The 26,444-nt window shown below is 30.2% G+C and overlaps 1 protein-coding gene across 1 annotated transcript in view; it reads right to left on the bottom strand.

Annotated features, from left to right (window-relative positions):
• The window catches only part of dtn (transmembrane protein 132C dtn), a 343,107-nt gene that overhangs the window by 186,873 nt on the left and 129,790 nt on the right, over positions 1–26,444 (bottom strand). The window contains exon 7 of the mRNA XM_065510268.1: positions 24,221–24,426. Within this exon, the coding sequence (XP_065366340.1) occupies positions 24,221–24,426 (206 nt within the window). The remainder of the gene's footprint in view (positions 1–24,220; positions 24,427–26,444) is intronic.

The raw sequence follows: 26,444 nt of genomic DNA, 5'->3' as shown, positions 1-26,444 counted from the left end.
ATATTATTAGCCCTTAATTCGTCAATTACATCGTCCAGTAGTGTGTCAAGTACAATATTTGCAATTGTTGGCGATAGGGGGTTTCCCATTGGCATACCATATGTTTGATGGTAAAATTTATTGTCAAAAGTGAGATAGTTATTATCAGTTAAACAAAACTGAAGAATTTTCAAAAATGTTTGCCTTGGTATTGCCGTGTGTTCCTTAAGTGTTTTCCATTTGTCAAGTATATTCCTTATAGCCAAGTGAATCGGTATATTAGTGAATAATGATACCACGTCGAAAGAGACCATAATATCGTCATTTTCCAATGAGACGCTTTCCAGTTTTCGTTTTAATTCTACTGAATTTTGTATATTGTATTTGGGCGACACAATATTCCTCAAAATTGTTCCAATATACTTCGAAAGACTGTAACACGGTACCTTCATGGATGCAGATATCGGTCGAAGTGGTATTCCGTCTTTGTGTATCTTTGGCAGTCCATATAACTCAGGTGCTGCTGCCGCTTGTGTCGTCATGTTGAATTTCTCGTATCTGGTAATGTACCCATCTTTTCCCAATTGTGTAATTAAGTTATTGTTCCTTTTCTGAAGACTAGTTGTTGGGTCAATTTCAATTTTCCTGTATGTGCTCTTGTCATCTAATAATTGGTACATTTTCTCCATATAATCTCTCCTATATAATATCACAGTTTTATTCCCCTTGTCTGCCGTAGTTATAATTATGTCCTTCTCGTGTTTCTTAATGAAGTTCCTGGTGACCTCGTATATACTCAGTATAAATTTATCTTTCTCCGTATTCCTAAGATTCCTTTTGAAGTATGCAATTCTGTTCGCTATTTTCGATCGCGTTATGTCCTTTTCTGTATCATCCTTTATACCCTGAACCCATTGTTCCATGTCAGCTATAAGCGGTATAGGTGTGAAATTCTTTCTATCTACTGGTATTGCAAACTTGTTCCCCAGTGATAATAACCATTTATGTTCCATTTCAAACTCTATACTCGTGTGGTTAATAAACCAGTCGTCATTGTATACGAGGTTCAGTTTCTCAAACTTCTCGTGTTTCAATTTCGTCATCTTCATTGAATGTGTAAGTTTTATCCTCGATCTGATATTGTAAAATTTATCCCACTGTTGGTTCTTGAATTTCGTAAGTTCCATTTTGTCAAGTGTATTTTTCATCTCCTTTTCAATCTTTCTGATCTCTGATCTTGTATATGTTGTGTTTGTATGTGTATCTTTTATCTCTATGTTCAATAACTTTGCGTGTAAGTTTGTCTCTATTTTCTCTATGTCTATCCGTGATGTTTTTGTTGTAACTAATTGTTTTAATGTTCTTGTACTGTTTCTTACATGTGTTGGTATGATTCCCATGTGTCTGCATTCTTGTAAAAATGTTGTTCTCTCCATCAATTTAGCCAATCTCTCCATCTCTCTGCTATATTTCTTCAGTAAGCTGCTAGTATGAATGTTGTATTTGTTCCTAATTTTCTCGAAGAAACTTTCCATACTTATTTTTGTCGTCATGATGTTATTTTTCGTTTCACCTCCTCTCTTCGGCGGGCCCTCCGATAGTTAATTTTCTAGTTTTCTATTTATGACCAATGATATTGACAATTTTAGTTTTTAAGATTCCAATCTTACGGGCTATTTATGGTCAATCATTTGTTACCAAATGTGTAAATAAAAATCAAAGTATTTTCATTTTTATTATTATTTACCCAACGTTTCGTTTGTTTGTTTCAAACTTCTTCAGGGGTTTTCTTTTATTGTTGAATTCTAGCGACAAAAACATATAAATATTTTATTATAAATCATTGAAAAACTTAAGATATCACAGTTCAACTTACGAAATTCTATTGTTTACATTGTCAATTAACTTATTATTTAAAAAACTGGACTTCACGACACAGAATTAATAAATAAATAATCATTACAACACAAACATATACTATAAGTCAAACTTAATACTAATATCACAGAACTTCAACTGATTTAATAATTAAATATTGCAGCGGAATATTGCAGTTTTGTGTTATCCTTGTCCTCTTTCGTGTTCATTGTATTGTGTATTTTTTGTTGTATTCTTAAGCTTTCAAGAGTGTATCGTTTGTTCTCTTTTTGTTCTCTGTCCAATATCTTAATATTGTCAAAATCCATCTTATGATTGCACTCCTTTACGTGCAGAGATAATGCCGTCGTTATTTTTCCTTTTTCAATATCTGTTTTGTGTTCATTAACTCTCGTCCCCAACATTCTCTTTGTCGTACCAATGTAAACCAAGTTACATCTCTCCCTTTCATTACCGTCACATTTTATCTCATAGACCACATTATCACTCTTAAGTTTGTCAATTTTTGTTTTGTTGTTTGTAAATAGATGCCTCAGTGTCATATTTTGTTTTGTTTTTTGTTTTGTTTTTTTAGACTTTACTACTTAAAAAGTAATTTATTAAAAAGACATCGTAGCTTTGTAAGCGAAGTTTTTGCTGGGATATAAAGACTAGTGTGTTTAATTCAATGATGTTCATTTCATTAGCGGTATTCACTGTTAAGTGCGAATGGTATTGCATCATTGCAAATGCAAAATTTTTAAATTTTTTGTTTGTATTTTGTTATTGGATTACGGTAAAATTTTGCATTTGCAATGATGCTAGACCATTCGCACTTAACAGTGAATACCGCTATTGTGCTTTCGCGCTGAGTAACAACCAGTGTTGTCAGATTAGGGGATTTTTCCCCAAATTGGGGATTTTATTTTGTAAATGGGGATAAATAATTGGGTTTGGGGATATGGGGATCAGTTGGGGAAATATTGTATGTTTTGGTGATTTTTGGAATCTTTTTGGGGATTTTTATTTTTTCATTTTATTTTTCGTATATTGAATTGTTTTATTTAATTTATGTAAGAGAATATTTTAAAATCGAAAGAAAACATTGAACTTTAAGTCTGATAAGTCGTAAAATTTCAACAATACCTATGCTATTTGACATTTTATACTAGCAATCCTTGTTATTATGTGTTATCAATAAACGTGAATGTTTGTTTTAGAAGAAGAATTTGTAACGTTCAAAATGGCAAAAAATAAAACTGCCAAAAAAGCATAATTCCACCTCGGAAATTAAATATTGGTCTCAAGTTATTTCTTATGAAATAAAATCTGAAATTTAAATGTATGTATATATAGAAGGGTATTCAAAAATTCAAAATTATATGAGTTCTCTTACAGTTGGTTATATTTTGTTAAAAATATAACGTTTTGTGTAATTTTTAATTTTTTTTTTAAATAAGTAACCTTGATATATGTATTATAATATATTTTATATTGGGCATGTGTGAAACGGTAGCAAAGTTCTAGGGTATATTACAATTTCCCTATGGTGGAAAAATTTCATAATTTTGCTGTGCCAAATGAAATATATTTTGACTCCAATAAATTTTGACAATTCTCTAGAAAATCCAAAATACTTAAGAACAAATTATTTGTTTTTCACTCTTTATTGATATATTTTTGTTTTATTGAAGATTTAAAAATAAAATGCAAATGAAATTAGAAATATATATTTTAGTTTTGTATACTTTATTTATTTTATGTTTGTCAAATATTTCTGTTCATTTGTCAAAAATTTGTGTAGCCCTATAAGCTAATGAAATTTTATTCACCTCATATCTATCAAAAATTTACTTTCCCTCATACTTTGCTACCGTTTCACACACGCCCATTATATTTTATTTTTTAAATTATTATACATGCATACTACATAAATAAAAAAGAATTGTAGAACAAATAAAGTACATATAAATATGTATGAATTAAAATTATACTAGTATTTTCACTGGGGATTTTTGGGGAAATCACAACTGTTTTTTGGGGAATTTCGGGGATGAAAAATTTAAATTTGGGGATAAGTCTCGAAAAAAATCTGGGAACCCTGGTAACAACACACATATTCTTATTCTCTTTAAAAGAGCATAACAAAAATCTCATTTTTTCAGATATTCATTAAGCATTGTTGTTGGTTGGTCTTTGGACGAAGCATAGCAAACACGCGCGTATCAATTACAATTGAACACAAAACAACAAAGTCAGAAATAAATAAAAAATTTGAGAGAATTTCGGCCGTATAATGTATATTCTTTTATTTCCTTAAAAATTAAATTACATACATTTAATAAATTGGTTATATTTGGCAAAAATTCTAAATCTAAACATTCTTTATTTTGTTCTTATTTTAAGTGTTTAACATTATGTTTGCTGGGTAGCTCTCTCTCTCACCAATACATCTTCATTTTTATTATTGAACATCACTGGTTTAATTCCATTCTTTGTTTTACATTCAACCATTTTAATGTATCCAACATTATACGTATTGGAGTATAAATGTAACATTTTCATGGCTTTATTTTGTCATTTTTGAAGCCTTGCTATTTGAGATTCTCTGCAACATGTATATAAAATTGAGGACCCAAACTCAAAATGAGGTTTTATTATTGTATTATATATATTTATTGATGTCATAATTGATATTTTATTTCTAATTCTTTTAAAAAAACCAACTTTTTTCCAATCTTTTTACACATATATTCTAAATGTTTTTTAAAGTTTAAATTTTTGTCTATTATAAAACCGAGGTATTTTATGTGATTTACATTATTCTATTATTTGATTATTCATTTTAAATATTTCATTAGTTGTCATATTAATTTCCATAAGTTTGGTTTTATTTTCATTTAGTTTTAATTTATTCATGTTTAACCACACAGAAAGAATTAAATTTCTGATTCAATCAAGAAATTTGCTCAATCAGACAAAATATTGTTTGAATTAGGACCTATCACAAAATTTGTAAATTCAAACAAGAAATTTTGCAAAAATTTAATTGAAAAAAAATCAATATTTTTTCAATTAAAAAAAGTATCATATTAAATAAAAAAGTTGTTTGAATTTACAACACAATTTCAAACAAAAATTTCTTTAAAACAGTAAAATTTTTGTCTGGTCCAAAAAATAATTTTTAAGCTAAATTGGTATAGAACCAATAATTTTTTTTTTTAAAATAATATCAGAAAAAAAAGAAAAAAAAATAGAGAAAAAAAATTTACAAATATTAAAATTAAGAAAGAAAAAGCTAAGTAAAGAAAACAATAATAAATAAACATCTAAAGCAGTATTTAATGTTTTTAGATGTTTATCATACATCATACAATTTTTGTAAAGTCTTTGACAAAAACAAAACTACTTATTTAAAAAATATGTTTAACCAAGTGAGAATTATATCAACTCATGTTAAAAACACGCATGCAAACAAAATTATCAAATGTGAGTAAGATGCACATGATAACAATAAACACACCTATTTACTTGCTTGTGTTGTTGTCTTATCCCAAGTGTTGTATTAAAATAAAAATCAAACAAAAACATTAATAGAATCTATACAAATATTTATAGAAAATAAAATTAGTTTCAGACAGGCGATTGTTAGAAAATATTTTAGCAATAATTCTTTCTGTGCATATATTAATGTTATTCGAAATCTATTTCCTATTCGTTAAGTATGATTTAAACCATTTTAGTTTTAATTCTCGTACACCATACATGTATAATTTTTGAATCATTAAATCTCTGTCAATCGTCTCCAAAGCCCGTTTAAAATCTAAAAATATGGCGAGTTTTTTTCTATTTTGATCTATATTTTTCCATCAGTTTATCACCTAATTTACAGCAGTTTCACACAAATATTTCTTTCTAAAACCGAATTGGTATTTCGATAACACTGACTTGTTTTTAATATAAATTTCTAATTGGGGTTATCATTGTCTCTTTCCAGTTTTCTGGAAAAACCCCTGTTTCTAGGGATTTGTTTATTATTTTTAGTAGAATTTTACCAGTAGTGTTCCAATTTTCTAAAATAATCGAAATTCAGAACATTTTCATTTATATTTTTATTTTCTTCATAATTTATCACTGTATTTAGTTCTCTATTAAAAAGGTTTTTTCCATATTTAAATATTTCATTTTGTTTGTTATATATTTCTTGCTGGTTAAAATTTTTATTTTCTATTGTTATCTCTAATATTTCGTGATCTGCTATTTATTTGGTGGCATGTCACAGTGTCCAATGTATATGGACATTATGTCACTCCAAAAGATGACATTATGTCCATGGACATTATGACACTACCGAAATGACATAATGTCCATGGACATAATGTCACTTTATGGGGTGTCATAATGTCCATGGACATTATGTCAATGGACATTAGAGTGCTCCAAGATTGTATGGACGAAAAAAACTTTCTAGGTACAGGCCGTCCCCCCCTCTAGAATTGTTCTATGTATTGTAGAAACACGTTGTGTAAAATATTAGGATGATAGGATAACGTTAACTGGTGGCGCAACGACGCTGAAGTTTTGAGGTGCATTTACAAGGGGAAAATATGGAATTTTTTCAGTTTTTGTAAAAATTTTGCCATTAAATAATGACTTTTACAATTTAATTTAAAAGAATCGAAATGTGTACGTAATTGTCATTATAATAAGATATAAAAGACAAAAATTGGTCAAAAAATGTTAAAGTTATTAAAAAATCGCCAGGCCATTAACGTGTCTCAGGCGACTAGAACAAGAAATTTATGCACAAAATTAACATATTTTGAGAAATATTAAAATAAAAGCTATTTTTTACTTAAAATATATCCACATTTACTTGTATATGAGTTTTTGTCCTCGTAGGATACCGTTAACCTATTCGCAGGTATGACCAAAAAAATAAAATTTTTTTAACGGCAGTTTCAAAACTCCAATTTAAAATTTTTAAAAATTTTGTTAAACAAATTTCAGAATTTTTTGATCATCACATGGGGATTTATTGACAACATAATAGGGAATAAAAATGTGAAAAAAGTATGTCAATACCTCCTATAGTTTTTCCGTACCTGCGATATACATTTTGCGATTTTCGAGAAAAACTAATTTTTTGGCCATATTTTGGGGAATGACCAGAATTTCCTTACTGTAATGATTTTTAAGTAAAAGCTATTCAGAATAATATAGTCCAGGTAATTTTAAATATAGTCTGAAAGTTTTACTAAAATCGGAAAACTTTAACCCTTAAATCGTGAAGGTCAAAGGTCAATTTTTTCAATATTTGGAATTTCTCATGGAAAGATAGCGAAATATTATATATTTTTGGGCCGATTTTGATGAAACTTAAGAAAAATATAAAATGAAGTCTAGTATTCACAATAACAGTACAAACATGTAAATTAACCTTAAGAGTACTTGGGGTCAAAATGAATGTGTTTTTTGTGATTTTAAAAGTTGAGGGTCATTTGGACCCCAAGTGCTATTAAGGGTTAATTTCCATTTTTGTACTGTTATTGTGAAATCGCATCAATGATATTGTTACGTTTTTTGCCTTTTAAAAACGGTGGTTTTTCCATTAAATAAATCGAATTCGTTTAAATTGCAAATTAAAGCAATAAGTAATTTTAAAATTGTAAACTTAAATAGTCACTCTCTTTTAATATACTACACACTTTAAAAACGCACTGGTGATACGTTTGATGTTAACTCAAACAGTGCTTAGGATATACTTACTCCTCAGAAAATCCCTAGTATTCTTTTGTTGTGTTCATCCCAGTACCTTTGATGTGTATTGACCACTTATCTTAAATTTTCCTCTAGAATGCGATTGATTCTTTCGACCATACCATCATATTGAGATGTAGCGGAGTTGTTCTGTTTTTTTCTTGTTCCGTATACCTCAAACATTTAACATTTTTACACTGGTCACAGGGAAATTCCAATGAAATACATTCCAATGGCATATACTCCTGGCCACATACAGAAATAATCCATAACCACTAGAACATCAGAGGGACATCAATAGCCCGTTTCTGTATTTCTCGAATCGAAAATCTTTCCGCATGAAACGATTGAATTGCAACAAAAGCAGTGTAAAATGAAACAAAATATGTGTTTTCTCGCACAAGTGTTTCTGTATCTTGAGTTTGCGAGACTTATCTGTCATTTAAATAATTTTCCAACAATTATTGGAAGGATGTGAGAAAAAGTGTTTCTGTAACAATATTTTGCGAAAAGTTTCTCACAAGAACTGTCAAAACAAGTCACATTTGAAATTGGTGTGAGAAAAACTAAATTTTAAAAAATATAGATATTTTTAACTTCGTATGTATAAATATGTAGTGCGATTCACTAACTTTTAACGAACCGACAATCGTAATGTTTATCGACATAAATAATCGCTTGCAGTAACGATAGTGTGATTCAGTAATTTATTTTTAACGATTGTTTAAGATATGACATCTCTGTCTACAAAATATCAAAATAAGCGAAAAGTAGAAAACCATTATTTGACACAAAATGAAATAATTAACCAGTGGTGTAGTGAGTACAACGTTGACTAGCAATCGGAAGGTTGTTGGTTCGACACTTGGCTGCGACTTACTTTTTTTTATTTATTTTTTTTAGTAAATACATAATTTTATAAATAATTCTACTAGCAAAATAACTTATTTCAGTCCAAAATGTAAAGGATTACTTTTGGGACATCGGGAACAAAAATAAGTACTTCTTCCAGGTGAATAATTAGTAGTATAATCTTCAAATTTCCCTATTTTTCAGCTTATTTTTTATATTTTGTTGTAAATATTAATAAGTTAAGTAAATAAAATTGTGTTTCCATTATTTTTACGATAGTTCCAGCTACAAAAGATGAAGATGACGAAGAAAAAATTGCAAATACACTTTATCGATTAAATAAACACAACTTAAATTATTGTCGCTAACATAACGAAAAAAAAACTGCTTTAAGTAACAGCTGACTTCAACCGACAGCGAATGTCGTTAAAAATGTTACTGAATAGCAAATTCGATAAATTTTCGTTATATTTATTTTAACGATACGATTATCGTTATAAAAGTTAGTGAATCGCACTAATGGAACCCAAATCAGCCGAAAATGTAAGTAGCACAGAGTTTGAATAAAATAATTATATATACACATGTAAGTACAGAAAAATGTGTTTCTAAATTATTTTTTTAAATTCAGCAGTTATAAGCGCCACACTACATATACTTTGTTTTATATTTAAATGATGACAATCAATAAAACACAATTGTTATATTTTGGCATTTTAAATTGTTTTGGTTTTATTATAATTTCTTTCGTTGACGTTTGTCTTGTTGCATTTGACACTTAATTACTGGAAATATTCCAGTAAGAACAGAATCTGTGTTGTCTGTTTTCGCATTCAAATACAGAAACACTTTTTTCTCGAACATCGAGAAACGATGGAATTTTTTGTTTCACACTTCATGTGAGAAGTTTTCCGATGCGAGAAATACAGAAACGAGGTACAGATTTGTACTGCTGCAGTTGTCAACAATCAGAATAATTACAAATGAAATAGACTGAATTGAATTGAAAATCAATCTAATTATTGTGCCATTTATTTCTGGTAGTCATCTTGGTGTGACAAAAACCCTAGAAAGGTTAAAACAACCTTTTTAGTAGTTAAGTTGCAACAATCAGTAGAAGTATATATAATTACAATTGCTGAATTCACAAAACCCCTTGTATCATTGTATGAATGAGAGTCGGTCTACTTGTTATACATACTACGCTTTCAAAAACATTCATACAATATACAATGGGTGTTCACAAACTAATAAACAAAAATTGTATTTAATACAAGATACACGATACAAATTGTTGTGAATTCAGCAAATATTTCACACTACTATTAAGCAGCAATTTAATATCTATAGAAAATTCCATATGATCCAATATGATTAGCCGATATTATTTTTGTCAGTATGGGATTAGACTTGCCACCTTTTGAAATTTCCAAAACGGGACACCACTAAATGATCAGAGAAAAATTCAAACAAATTCGTTTATTATTATTATCCTATTTTATTTATTAAAATCAACAATAACACATAAATCATAAAACTTTAACAAAACAAAAACGTAAATAAACTAGGAATAGTTAATATTATAGGAACATGTTTATTTGTTTGTGACTTATAGCAGAATAAACCACTGGACCGATGGTCTTGAAATTTGTTATGTAAGTTAACACTAATTTAATTAATTATGAATACTCCCTCTTTCTTTACTTTTTCAATTTTGCTGCGTTTGCGTTATTGTTAAACTTATAAAAGTTCATTTAACTGTCTGCAATTCTTGTTTATTTTAATTATGTTATTTTAATAAGAATTTAATATTTTTTTGTAAATGCTGACGGTATGTCTGCATAATTTAATATTTTTGTAAATGACGATATGTCTGCATAATTAATTCTTTGTTTTATTTTATTGACTTTTTTATTTTTTGTGATTATAAATAAAGATCTTTTTGATCGCAACTTCAGTTGCAGTCAAGTACTCGAAGTTGTTTCATTTTAAATAACTGGCGCCCAACGAAAAAAGGACGGGAAATCCCTCAAGAAGTGAAAACCGCCCAACAAAACAAAAGTCCCTAAAGAAGTGACAACCGCCCAACAAAACAAAAAAAGTCCCTAAAGAAGTGACAACCGAAACGGAAAAAAATATAAAAAAAGAAATGTACTAAATGTGAAGTTTATAAATTTTTTTTAAAAAAACAAAACATTTTATATTAAATACTGATCGCTAAAATAAATATAACATTTAAACAACTAATGAAAAATTAATTAACATAAATTTTAAAAATAAAAGAAAGTCTAAAAAATAAAAAACTTGTGAAAATCAAAGATATTAATTGACCAAAAATAACAAACATCAAAAACAAAACATAGAAAATTCAAAATACATAAATATAAAAATTTTCAAAACAAAGTCAAAGCTGAGAATTTGAAAAATCTAGAAGCTACCACCAGTAAAACAACTTTAAAACAACTGTAAAACAACTTTAATTACAAGGATAAACCCATTTACAATAACAACCTCAAACAACAAAACAACGAAAGAGAAGCAACGTACAAAAGATGGCAATTAGTATATTTTTATTGTAAGTTTTCTTTATTTTCTCTATCTTTATTCACAAAGTGTAAATCTTAAAAGTCGTTTATAACCAAAACTTTATTAAAATTTATACGATAACATTAACTTTTGAATATAAACTTAAATTTAGATAAAGGAATATTGTCTCAAAATTTACTGATTATTAATTAAGTCCTTACTAAATCATAAATTTATAAAATGTCTAATCCGGAGAATGTAATCAGACCCCCTATATTAAATCCTCCCAATAACCCTACCATCCCACCCACCAATCCCAACGCTCAATTTGAGGCAAACCTCATTAATGTAGTAACTAGAATTTGTAGGGAACAGTGTAAAAGTGTAGTAGAAAACATATTAAATCCAAATGCAAAATTTCGGGGGTAGATCAAGGGATAGACGAACGCTATAGAGAGAACCTCACAGATTTAGATAAAGTACCCGATATAGTTCGGTGCCTAAGGGAATTCTCGGGCAATAGTGCAGAATTTAGCTCATGGCGAAAAAGCATAGAACGGGTTCTTGGTTTATACGAAACGATAAAGGGCACTCCGAAATATTTTGCAATTCTCAATGTTATCAGAAACAAAGTCATTGGGGCGGCTGATGCTGCGCTCGAATCGTATAATACTCCCTTGAACTGGGAGTCCATTTCGCGCTGCCTCGCACTACACTATGCGGATAAGCGTGATCTCGGCACGCTGGAATATCAGATGACCACCTTAGTTCAGGGTAATAATTCTGTGCAAGATTTTTATCAGGATGTTTACTCGCACCAAAACCTTTGCCAAGATCGGAACCAATGGATATAGATCGGTCGATACAGACGAGGAACATTAATTACCTAAACCGACCCAGACCGAATGATAGATTCATGGGAAATAGACCAACCGATCAATCACTACAACAAGCACAAAAATTCCAAAGGAATTTCCATATTGACACGGAACCTGGGGAAACAATTGATCCTGAATATGAAATTCCTACAGAATCTCATAATGAGATGTCACCTTACGAAGCAGAAGGATAACTACAACCGCTGCAGGAATACATTGATGAACAAACATATTATATGCCACATGACCAAGAAGATGATCAACCCTTCGCAGATATTCATTTTTTAGAATAGCAAATTTGTCTTTGCCATATTTCGAAGCAAAGACAAATAGTGGGGAAATCCTAAAAATATTAGTAGATACAGGATCAAACAAAAATTATATACAGACTTCACTTATGAGAACAGTCATTCAAAACCAAAACACATTCTACGCAAATTCTGTGGGAGGTAAAATTCCCATAACCCACCACACATTCATTAACCTTTTCGGATTAAGAGATATAAATATAAAATTTTTCGGATTACCAACACTAAAATCTTTTCATGCCATTTTGGGTAATGATAGCCTCAAAGAACTATCAGCTGTTATTCACACGGCGGAAAATTTAATGGTTGTGAAAGACAAAATCAAAATTAAACTAAAACAGCAAGTATCACAATGTGTAAATAATATTACGATAAGAACAGATCATATGGAAGAAGACCAAAAACGAAAGATAAATAATCTAATATCGAAATACCCAAATTTGTTTGCTGAACCCAATGAAAATCTTACCTACACAACAACTGTAAAAGGAGAAATTCGAACAACCACCGATGACCCTATTTACTCCAGATGTTATCCATACCCAATGCACTTAAAAGATGAAGTCGAACGTCAGATAAAAGAACTATTGACTCAAGGTATTATTAAACCCTCAAAATCCCCATACAATTCACCAATATGGATCGTATCAAAAAAAATGGATGCGTTAGGAAAAAAAAATTAGAGTGGTTATCGACTACAGGAAACTTAATATGGTTACAATCCCTGATAGATATCCCATTCCTGAAATCAACGAAGTTCTCTCACAATTAGAACAGAATAAATTTTTTTCCGTAATAGACCTAAAAAGTGGCTTTCACCAAATTCCTCTTAGGGATTGTGATATGGAAAAAACCGCATTTTCGATCAACAACGGAAAGTACGAGTTCACCAGACTTCCATTCGGACTTAGAAATGCTCCGTCAATTTTCCAAAGAGCTTTGGATGACATATTACGCGAACACATAGGAAAGATCTGCTACGTCTATATAGACGACATCGTCATATTTGGTAAAGACGAACAGACACATATTGATAACATCGAAAAAATTTTCCACACGTTGGAGTCTGCCAACATGAAAGTCCAACTGGATAAATGCGAATTCCTCAAAACAGAAGTGGAATTTTTAGGATTTCTAATCTCAGATAACGGAATACGAGCCAACCCGAAAAAAGTGGAAACGATTAATAAATTCCCAGTCCCTAAAACAGTAAAGGATTTAAGATCATTTCTGGGGATGTCAGGGTTCTATCGCCGTTTTATAAAGGATTATGCCAAATTGGCAAAACATTTAACAATGCTTTTGAGAGGGGAGGAGGGACGAATGTCCAAAAACATGTCCAGCAAAGTAAATATCAAAATGCACGATGATGCTTTAATTGCATTCGACAAAATAAAAAAGACATTAACATCAGAAGATGTTATGTTATCATACCCCAACTTCGATAAAGAATTCCACCTCACCACAGACGCTTCAAACTACGCAATTGGTGCGGTACTGGAACAAGATGGGAGACCTATTACTTTTATTTCTAGGATACTCAACAAAGCAGAAGAGCATTACGCAACCAATGAAAAAGAAATGCTCGCGATTGTTTGGGCAATTAAAACACTTAGAAATTATCTGTACGGCTCCGCGAAAGTTAAAATTTTTACGGATCATCAGCCACTCACGTACGCACTATCTAACAAAAATTCTAACAGCAGGCTTAAAAGATGGAAAGCATCTTTGGAAGAATATGATTACGAACTCCTCTACAAACCAGGCAAGACCAATGTCGTTGCGGACGCGTTATCTAGACCCCCACAAGAAGTATTTCAAATAAACTCAACAATTGCCACACAACATAGCAATCAGAGCTCGCCTAGAAGCCTCATCCAATTTACTGACGCACCAATAAACGTGTTTAAGAAGCAAATAATAATAGAACAACATGAGAAACGGTCGTACGAATTCCAAATCGTGTTTCCAACATACCACCGCCACATCATTTTGGAACCGGACTTCACTGAAGAACGATTAAAAGAAATTCTAAGTAAATACTTAAACCCTTCAGTCACGAACTGCTTAAAGACTACGGACCAAATACTTGGCAGAATCCAGGAAATATACGCCACAAACTTTTATAAATTTAAGGTCCTCTACACAAGGAAAATGGTAGCAGATATCTCAAATGAATCGGATCAAGATGTGGAGATCATAAACGAACACAGCAGAGCACACCGAAATGCTACAGAAAATAAAACTCAACTTCTCGAACGATGTTACTTCCCTCAGATGACAGCTAAAATATTGAGAGTCACCAAACTATGTAAAATATGTAAGGAAAATAAATATGATAGGCATCCTAATAACATAAATATTCAGGAGACACCAATCCCACAATATCCGGGACAAATTATTCATATTGATATCTACATAACGGAAAAGACTTCTATCTTGACGGGAATTGACAAACTTGCAAAATATGCCCAGACGAGAATATTGAAATCAATATCAGACAACCCCTAAGAGAAATACTGCTGAACTTTGGAATGCCCGAAATTGTCGTGATGCATAATGAAAAATCTTTTAATTCAAAATCTATAATATTTATGATGGAGAATCAATTTAACGTTAAGGTTTTCAGGATTCCACCTTACGCAAGTACTGTAAACGGACAAATAGAGAGATTTCACTCAACACTCTCCGAGATTATGAGATGCCTTAAGTCGGAGGGAACACAACTTAACTTGGCTGAACTCTTGGATAAATCCACCTTCGAATACAATAATACAGTTCACTCATCTTTGGGAAAAAACCAGTCGATGCTTTTTTCGGTAGGAAGCTTCATGGTCAAGGACATTAAGGATAAGCAGATATCTGATTTGAAGTACCATAATCGTGATAGAAATGTCCCGAAGGAGTATAAAGTGGGTGAAAAAATCTTCGTGAAGGTTAATAAGAGATTAGGGACTAAGCTTTCTAAAAACTATAGGCAGGAACTAATCAAAGAAGACAGGCACACCACCGTATTGACAGATAGTGGAAAAATTTTTCACAAGAACAACATCCGCAACTAGCGTAATATGGATCTATGAACATTTTTTATTTTTTCTCTTTTTTTAGCATTGCGTTATCATCTCTCGCTTATGGCGAAGTAAAGATTCTAGATTATACCAATTCGCAAATAGTAGCAATCGATACTGGTATTGCAAGACTTCAAACGGGCTCGATAAAACTAATACATGTCGTGGAACTCGATAATTACCAGAGGTTTATTAATGATATCAAGGAAACACTAAGAGCAAGAATTGACACATCCCATCTCTTACATCCCTTCCTTTTCCACGAAATTTCCCAATTACAAGATAAGCTAAATGCATTAAAACCTAGAAATAAGAGATCCCTAAATTTCATTGGTTCTGCATGGAAATGGATTGCAGGTAATCCTGACCATGAAGATTTCGAAATTATACAAAATAAGATGAACAATGTTCTTAGAAATAATAATAAACAAGTTATTATAAATAAACTATCATTAGATAGAATGAATGAATTAACAGTAAAAATGAATCAAATAATCAAAGTCGTCCAAAATGACGAACGAACTCAAGGAAATTTAGAGATAACCAAATTAAAATATAAACTTGAAATTATAAAAGACGAAATAGTAAACCTACAATATGCTATTCATTGGGCCAAAGTAGGTGTTATTAATTCATTCATCCTGTCTCATGAAGAAATGGAATTTGTAAAGAAAATTTTTGAGAATGAAAATATCCCTTATTTAAATTTAGAAGAAATCTTAGAATTTGGCGAAATAAAAATAGCTTCCAATGGAAGTTCCTTGATTTATATTGTAAATATTCCATCAACGTGTAATGAATCTTGTAAAAAAATTTTAATAGAGCCTGTAAAAATTGGTAAATTTGCTAGTAAGATTAAATTTAATGAAATTTTGGTATGTGACAGACAAATACTTGGTGCAAAGAATAAATGTAAGAACTTGAATAAATTAACAATATGCAAATATAGTGAAGTCGAAGACATCAGTGAATCTGAATGCCTTCCGAATTTAATACGCAGCAAACCGTCCAATTGCACGTTAATTAATAATTTCCATATGGCCACAGTACAGGAAATCCTTCCTGGGGCACTTTTATTGAATCAATTTAATGGCACAATTCTCATCGGTCGAGAGCCATTTGATCTAAACGGTACTTTCCTCATAAAATTTCACAATGAAACGATATCAGCAAACGGTAAGGTTTTCTCAGGTTCAGAAATCACCTATGCTTATCCACTGCCAGCCGTTGTACAACCAAAGGCAGGGAATTCACATGTGGAAGAAACTCTTACTCTAGAGTTAATCAAGGAAATGCATGTCAATAATACGGAAGCGATCGAGCTTTTGAATATCGAGAGCAAAATGGGTGATGTAATAGCCTATGTTTTAGTGATCCTCGGGATTACTGTCTTATTGTCCGTAAGTCTGAAAAAATCATGTCACTCAAGGAGTTCACAATACCCAGCAAGAACCTATGTTAATGCTTCATTACCCTTAGGAGAAATTACCCCGAGTGGAAACGAACCTAAGGAACAACACATAATGAAAATTACACAGATACCGTACTTTTGATTGAGGACAATCAAATTTTAGGGGGGAAGAGTTAACACTAATTTAATTAATTATGAATACTCCCTCTTTCTTTACTTTTTCAATTTTGCTTCGTTTGCGTTATTGTTAAACTTATAAAAGTTCATTTAACTGTCTGCAATTCTTGTTTATTTTAATTGTGTTATTTTAATAAGAATTTAATATTTTTTGTAAATGCTGACGGTATGTCTGCATAATTTAATACTTTTGTAAATGCTGACGATATGTCTGCATAATTAATTCTTTGTTTTATTTTATTGACTTTTTTATTTTTTGTGATTATAAATAAAGATCTTTTTGATCGCAACTTCAGTTGCAGTCAAGTACTCAAAGTTGTTTCATTTTAAATAACTTGTATGTTCCCCTATATCTGGATGGCCCAATAGGCTATTTTGAAATTTCAAGTGGGCGTCGCACTTCCCATACAAAGTAAATAGTTATTATGGAATATCTGCTGAACTATAACTGTGAAAGCCGCAAAACTTCGTAGAATTTACTTCGGTATCATTGTGCGCATCTTGGCTAAGAATGGTAGTGACCCATACAAAGTAAATAGTTATTTTTCGAATATCTGGGGAACTATCACTGAAAGTCTTCGAACTTTATACGATCCGTCCCAAAAATGGGACTGATCGGAATAGGGGGTGTGGCACCTTCCATAGAGAGTAAATAGTAATTATCGAATATCTGGAGAACTATAATTGTGGAAGCTTTAAATTTTTCCCTAATATCACTCTTACTATTCTACATAGTAAGAGTGATATTAGGCATCTCTCATACAAAGTAAATAGTTAATTTCGAATATCGGGAGTAAGGAGTGAGATCGAAAAATTCTTAACATACATATATGTTTATAAAAAAGAAACCACTAAACTTACAGCTTTAATTTTTTTTTTATTTGATTGAAATTATTATTACAATTTACAAAAAAAATTATTTTTATAGTTTTAATCACTAGTGATGAAATTTTGAACCTTTTTCGGAAACCCTTCCATTAACGTTTTTATAGTGCTTTCTGTCACTTTGCTCGAACATGTAGTCCATCTCCGTTTAAAATCTACCACACTTTTGGACACCTTTTTTGTACTCTTCAATTCTCTTTTAACAAGAGCCCAATATCTCTCCACTGGCCTTAGCTCCGGGCAGTTTGGAGGATTTGCCTCTCTTGGTACAAATACCACATTATTGTTCTTGTACCACTCAAGGGCTTGTTTGCCATAGTGACAGGATGCCAAGTCAGGCCAAAAATAAGTGGACACATTATGAAGTCTTATGAATGGAAGCAGCCTTTTTTGTAAACATTCCTTGATGTAAATTTCGGTATTTATAGAGCCCGTTGTAACAAATGAGTGGCTTCTTTTGCCGCAACTGCATATTGCTTGCCATACCAAGAACTTTCTGGGAAATTTTGTCTGCTTTTGGGTCCTAAACTTTTCTTCAACATTCCCTCGAGCATCAGCAACATAAAATTTTTGACCTGGAAGTTGCGAAAAATCTGCCAGAACATACGTTTCGTCATCCATTATGCAGCAAGAATATTTTTTTATAAAACTTGACTTCAATTTCCGGCCTCTAAATTTTTAGTAGCGTTCCTGTCAGGAACTTTTTGAGCCTTGTATGTTTTTAAACCTGCATTAGCTTTAACTTTTCGTACCAAATAGTCCGAGCACTGAGCTAACCGGGCTGCTTTCCTACCGGATGTGTTGGGAGCTCTTTTGAAAATGCGTTCTATTTTTTTGGCTTTAGAAACATCATGTGGACCATTCCTTCTACCTGAACCAGGTTTTCTATCAACTGACAAGTTCTCCCGGTACTGTTTAATAACATTGGAAACAGTTTGACGGCAGACCTTTGTATGCTTGGCCAACTTTTTGTAAGACCAAGTTGGGTTTTGTTGAAAATATTTAATAATTTCAGTACGCACTTTTTTCTGGTCACTCATTTTAATCAGATTAACAAAAAAATTAATATAATTGACATTACACATAATAACTGACATGTTTTTCAAAGGTAACTTGATCAAAAAAAAATTCAAATAATACTTGGGTTAAAAAATGTAATGAAAAACGTGTGTTAAGAATTTTTCGATCTCACTCCTTACTATAATTGTAATCTATTTAAACTTAGTATGAATGAAATTATTATCACTGTACGTAGTTTAGCTAAAAATGTTCTGGATCGGAACAGTGGGTGTGGCACTTCCAACAAACACAGCTCATCTTAAGCTGAAATTGAAATGGACAAACAACTCAGCTTTAACTAAAGGTACGAGCATCCTAGAGCGAGTATCGTGCCATTATTTCATGAATGTTAAAAAATGTTTATAGTATTTTTTAATATATAATTGAATGAGTTTTTTCGGAACTTATAGAAATTAAAGCACTAAGTATATTGTTAAATTGTGACATTTTGAGAAAATACTATATTTCAGAAAATAAAGCATCCTTGTCTTTCGGTATTTCCAATTTTTGATTTTCTTATATTTTTTGTGGTAATTAATGTAAAATTTATGTATTTTTTCAAAATGGGACAAACGGCACCGTGCGCCTTGTCTCATAGACAAAAATCAAAAAAAAGTTTTGGTCTCAAAATATAATAAAATATATGTTGATCGATAGGTAACAACACAGCTCAAATAAATTTGTTAGAATTTGTTTTATTTGACTCTCTTAGACTTCACCAGAGGTCAAATTTAAGAAAAAAATAATGAATAAAAAAATGAATTGAATAGCTTCAAGAAAATAATTATCAAAAATTCATTTTTGTAAAAATTTGTTTAAATTTTTGTTTATTGAGTTCTTTAGTGTTTTTGAAAATCGGCAGTAATAAAATTTTTATAAAAAATTTCAACTAAAATTTTTTTTATCGCTCATAAAAATAATTTTTTTTAAAAAAAATTCAAAAATTACTAAAGTTTGTTGGAATTTTAAAAAAATACGTATAAAATCGTACATTTTTTTATTTCGTTTTTTCTAAGTATATAGTGTTAAAAAGGCTGTAAAAAGATTAGTACCAACTTTTTACCACAACTTAAAAAAAATGCATTTTAAAATAGGTCTAAATTCTCAATTTTTACTTAATTTTTGTATATTATAGAGTAATAATGTTAAAGTTATGTTTTAAGATATATGAAATAATATTAATATCTTAAATTTAATTAAAGAAATAGTCAAAACGTATTATATGGAAATCAAATTGTGCATCAAATCTTAACCGGAGTGCGCTAATATTATATAATTTTAAGCAAGATGAGGTAATACTTTATATACCCATTAATTTTTGTGACACATCTCTGTCAATATTTTTCTTATGGATTCAAATTCAACAACAATCTTAAAATTTACAGAATATTGCCATTTTGTAATATATTTTTGTGCACTGCATTGCTGACTACTGCATTACCGAAAATCGGAGAACACAACAAGATGAAGTTAATTACTGTGAGTTATAAATTTTGAAGCCATTAATGAGACTTTTGGAAAATATAAGATATACATATTATATATCAACGTATAGGAAATTGTGTCTTCTTTTCAATAATATATTAAATTTTGGTAACTGATTTTTTATAAAATTTTAATATAATAAAAGTTTTGTTTATGAATCGTTTTTATCGAAATTTTAAACTTATATAGAAATTTTTGGTCCAAATGCAAAAATATGAATGAAATTTGTGAATTCTTATTGAGAATCCCACAATTCAAAAAAAAAAATTTTCAAAAATAGTTTTTTTTTTAGGTTTCTGACTTTGTTTAAGAACATATAGGAATGGTTTTAATATTTTAAAAGCAGCTATGTGAAGTTAATTTGACTATGGAACTCGCAGATATAAAATGTTATCTTTGAGAAAAATATAAACACATTATTTATTTTGTTTTTATTTTCTGTATAACTAAACATTAATGTACGCACTTCTTTCGAAAAAATTCGTGAAAAAACGACTTTTTAAAATATTTTTAATTTAAAACTTTTGAATTAGTATAGATTTTAAAATTATTATTTTTTTTCTATTACTAATATATTTGTTGGTAGTTCAAAAATGTATATTTGAACAAAATAGAAAGAGATTTGGATTCACTATTAGCAACAATCCAGATTAAAGCAGGAAAAAAAACTTGAAATTTTAATTTTCAAATGTGAATATCTCGTCAACTATAAGAGATAAAATATAGTTCATGGAATATTAATAGCAATCTTCTTGTAGATTCTACACATATAAAAATCTTTCAAATCAAATCGAGAACAAACATTTGGCATCATTTTTAATTTTTCATATACGTATATATAATTTTGAGGACTTGAGGCTCCGCCCTACCTTCTAAAGTCCAAATTCAAATCTTAAACTCAGCTACACCTCCTCTATAGCCGAATTTTATTAACTTCGGTTTAGAAGTTACAGATTTATTTCATTCCCCCCACTGTGCTCGAGAGGTATGGGGGCTAGGTGAAATAATAAACCGGTTATGACCAAAATCAGCAAAGTTGTTCCTTGGCTCGAAAAAGTGATGTGGACCAAATATTATGGGAACATGTTTAAAATTGCGACATATACATACCTTGATACCTTGACAGACAGATGGAGACGGGCAGACTGGCGGACGGACAAAGCTTATTCAACCCAAAAAATTATTCGGTAAATACAAATAAACATATTAAGTTTCATTACAATCAGATCATTTTTGCAAAAGTAATAGGATTTTTACAATTAAGGATATATGGCAGGACCAATAGTCCTTGCTGCAATCACAATAAAAATGAACAGAAAGATTGTAAGCCAAGTGCGTATAACAAATGCAGATTTTCATGATTTTTAGATCAATTATGTAGCCAGAATTAAAAATTATATTTTTAGTGTATATGGGAGGTAGGCGTGTCCTTTGTCTTAACTAAGGTATTTTATATTGGCATACCAAATTTCAAAGCTCTACGACAACTCCTTCTATTTTTGTCCCATCGTTATATGGGGACAAAAGCACTGTGCGGCGTCCCGTTCAGAGTATCGCCATGACACGGGACGTTAGACTTTAAAACTGGTCTGTCCCGATGAAAACTGGACGGTTGGCAAGTCTATATGAGATGGCTTCTTAATGCCTCACTTTAATCTATATGCTTTAGTCGAACATCCATGACGCATTCTTTCCTTCGGGTTTTGTGCAATGCTTGCATTCTACGTTACATGACCGTATTGAAATCGTATCCGCATTGCCATGCTTTCCACCTTTCCAAAGCTTGATTGCAAAATTATTGCTCTGAAGCTGTTCAATCCAACTAGAAAGTTGACCTTCGGTTTGTTTAAATTGCAGCAGGCACCTGAGTACTAGTATTCTGTAGTAGCCTATTACCTTTTCCGTCGCGTTTATCACCTATCAGTTCCTTGAGCTTCTGGAATGGTTCTGACTTTTTTAAAAGGAGATTTGAGACCGCCGCGGCAAATTTAAAAATAGCGGCCAAAAGTCTATAACTTTTGACACAGGCTGAATTTTTTAATGCGGTTTTTTTGTTGGATAGGTGACATTTTTCCCTTATTTTTATGATGTCTAGAAAAATGATAATTATTTTCTTAAGAATAATAAGCCATAGGTTAAGAAAGATTTTTTTGCAATTTGCATATGAAATTTATAACAAAAATTGAGTATTTATTGTATTGTATAACATAAAAGCCTTTCCCAGTCCATATTTTTGTCGAATAATTAAAAAAAAATTTAAATAAAATGTTCAATTTTTTTTAGAAAATTTTATTATTAGAATTTTTAATTTTCCAATAAAATTTAATAAATAATAATAACAAGTAAGAAAGTATGGTCGGTCAAGCCCGACCATATAATACCCTACACTAAGAAAATAAGCAAAATAATTTTTCTACAAAATTTCAATAATTTATTTTCGTGAATAATTTATGGAAGAGGGCCTTATATGGGAGCTATGACTAATTATGGACCGATCGCTGATTTATGTCTACATGGAAGTTATTTGTGTTGAATTTTGTAGAGCTACCAACATTTTTAAGAGATTTATGCTCATTAAAGTGATTCTCGGAAGAGGGCCTTATATGGAAGCTACGACTAATTATAGACCGATCGCCATGAAATTAGGTCATCTGATTTATGTCTATATTAAAGTTATTTGTGTAGAACTATGTGTAGTTAACAACATTTTTAAGAGATTTATGGTCGTTAACGTGATTTTCGGAAGCGGGCCTTATATTGGAGCTATGACTAATTATTGACCGGTCGTGACATGACTTCCGTATACATAAATCTTATTTGGAAAGGAATTTTGTGTAGATACCTATATTAATTAAACATTTATGACGGATAAAGTCCAATTTCGGGAGGAAATTTGTATGAAATAATCAAATAATAATCCGATTTCAATGGAACGATTTCACCCAGTTTCTCGTCCTTGGGCCGAAAAAATTGTATGTATCAAATTTTATAGAAATATCTTCAAAATTGCAACCTGTACTTTGTTTACAAAAATGCATTTATACTATGCAAAATATATGGTAGTATAGTGTATAAACATCAAACTTGAGTCAGAAAAATTTATAAAGCTCAAAACGAGCAAAAAAAACAAAAAGAAATAGGTATGTAAATAAAGGAGAGAGTTCGTACTTTTATATGGTACTAGGTCTTTTAGGAAATATTAGGAATTCCATAAGGTTATATTCCATCAAACCTTAAATTTATGTAAAATTTAACACAATTTTAAAAATAATATGAAAGTTATTTCAAAAGTGGTGGCAACATATATCTATATGCAACTTTAAGCTATGAAAACATTTTAACGAAACCCGTTTATCCCTTTTGAAAATAAAAAGTTATAAGCGATTGAATTTTCAAAATTTATTACAAAATCCTACTTTTCAGTCATATAATAAAAAGGTGCTTATTGAATCACCCTGTTCATACGGAAAATGTTGACATAGAGGCTTGAATTGTTGGCTTCCGAGGTTCTCAGGTGTTAACTTTACTATGAGTATTTAAAATTAAAATTTGAAGGCAAAATAAAAAAGACTTATTAGCAACACTGTGCGCCGTTAAAAAACAATCAACCTTTTGGGCCATTCTAGACAATAGATTAAAGTTATACTACGAAGACTATATTTAATGTAAAAATATTCTTTTAGTTGAATATTTCTCAAAATATGTTAATTTGTTTCCTACATTTCTTATTCAAGTGGACTGAGACACGTTAATGGCCTAAGACATTTTTAATAACTTTAAAATTTTTTTAACCAATTACTGACTTTTATATCTCATTAAGTGAAGATTTCGATTTCTTTACATTAAAATGCAAAAATAATTATTATTGGTAAAATTTTTGCAAAAAATTAAAAAATTAATATTTTTCATGTATATGTACTAATTTTTTGGTGCAATCTACTAGTAAGCATATATTTAATTTAACTTAACACTTACATATATTGATGATCGTCAATAACTTTCCATCCTTTTATTTGTGATAATCTATAGTCATTGACGTATACTTCAAGAGGAAATTCTGGCATCCATACTATAAATTTAGCAAGTCCAATATATGTACCGTATTTAACGATTATTGAAGCATTTGACGATCCACGTATTTCAGAACCATCAACGTATACCGAACTACAAGACGATGAAACCTTGAAATATAAAACCAATTAGAAGGCAAATTAAAATTAACAAATTATATAGATTATTTAATAATATAATAAAATATGAAATTTCTTCTAAAATATTAAAATGCTTTTGTAAGGTGTAATATATAGCCCTAAAGATAAGTAATTATAATTTCTTTATACTCATTAGGGGTATAACTTGTAGGCCATTGAAAAAACTCATTGAAACAAAAGGATCATGACAAAGGAGCATACTGCTCTAGAGATGGGAAAATGGTAATTACCCAATAGGTAAAATGGGTAATTTTGGTAAAAATGAGTAAACACTGGTACGAGACGAGATCAGCTGACTTTTAATTTTGAATTCGCCTTATTCTTTAAACTGTCAAAATTTTTAGGTAAACAAAATTTATTTTTTTTCAAAAGTTGTTTTTTTTTCTATTTTTAAAATTTTTTTTTCAATTGTTATTTTAATTTTTTTACAAAAATTTAAAATTTTTTTTTTAAATTTAAAAAAAATTCGGTTAAAAAATATTTTTTCCGATTTTGACCCATTGTAGGTCCAACTTACTTATTATGGTCTTATATACGTCGCACGGTACGTTGTCTCATAGACAAAAATCCAAAAAAAAAGTTTTGGTCTCAAAATATGATAAAATATATATTGATTGATAGCTAACAACACAACTCAAATAAATTTTTAGGAATTGGTTTTATTTGACTCTCCTAGACTTCACCAAAGGTCGCTAAAGTCCGTAAAATTTAAGAAAAAATTAATGAATAAAAAAATTAATTTAATTGCTTCAAGAAAATAATTCTCAAAAATTAATTTCTTAAAAAAAGAGTCTAAATTTTTGTTTTTTGAGTTCTTTAGTATTTTCAAAAATTCGGCAGTAATAAAATGTTTAATAAAAATTTTGACTAAAATTATTTTTTATTGCTCAAAAAAAATAAAATTTTTTAAAAAAATTTAAAAATTACAAAAGTTTGTTGGAGTTTTAAAAAAAATCGTATAAAAGCGGACCTTTTTTTATTTCGCTTTTACTTAATATATGGTGTTGTTAAAAAGACTGTGAAAGGATTAGTACCAACTTTTTGCCACAACTTAAAAAAAATGCATTTTAAAATAGGTCTAAATTCATAATTTTTACTTAAATTTTATGTATTGTTACGAAATTGTCCTTGAATTCAAATATAACGATTTTAACGGCTGATTTAAACTAGACTTGCCAACCGTCCCGTTTTCGTCGGGACAGACCAGTTTTAGAGTCGAATGTCCCGTGTCCCGGCGATACTCTGAACGGGACGCCATTTGTCCCGTTTAAATACCGATACAAGGATGCTTTATTTTCTAAAATTTAGTATTTTCTAAAAACTGAATATCACTATTTAACAATATACATAGGTACTTAGTGCATTAACTTCTATGAGTTTCAATAAACTCATTAGTAAACATTATTTAACTTTCATGAAAAATAAATGGCACGATACTCGCTCTAGGATGCTTGTACCTTTAAAGGTGAGTTGTTGGTCCATTGAAATGGACTGAGTTTGTTGAATTTATTACTTCAAATAATAAAAAAGCTGAAAAAGCGATTAAAAATATAAATTTTAAATTATGGACTGGAATAGGTAAACTTTATTAAATAACCCGCTGCGCTTCGTTACTCCTACGTGTAAAATAAAAAAATTTTAAAGATTTTATAAACCATTTTTTTAATGAGGTGAAACAAATTAGGTAAAATTATAAAAAATAAATTTTCAGACAAAGTTTGAAGAATCTCGTAATTTTAATTATCCAGATATTCAAAATTTGTTTCGATCTAGACCATTTTAGCTAAACTCTGTACAGTGATAAGAATTTGATTCATACAAAGTTTAAATGCATTACAATTATAGTACTCCAGATATTCGAAATTAACTATATACTTTGTATGGGAGGTGTCATTCCCACTAATCCAATCCCGACCATTTTACAGCCAAACTATGTAAAATGATAAGTGTGCTATCGCAATTATAGTTCTGAAAATATTTATTTTTCT

This window comes from Calliphora vicina, chromosome 4 (genome assembly GCF_958450345.1).
Source record: "Calliphora vicina chromosome 4, idCalVici1.1, whole genome shotgun sequence".
Lineage (NCBI taxonomy): Eukaryota > Metazoa > Arthropoda > Insecta > Diptera > Calliphoridae > Calliphora > Calliphora vicina.
The sequence above is the reverse complement of the archived record's forward strand: the minus strand, read 5'-3'. Positions and strand labels throughout refer to the sequence as shown.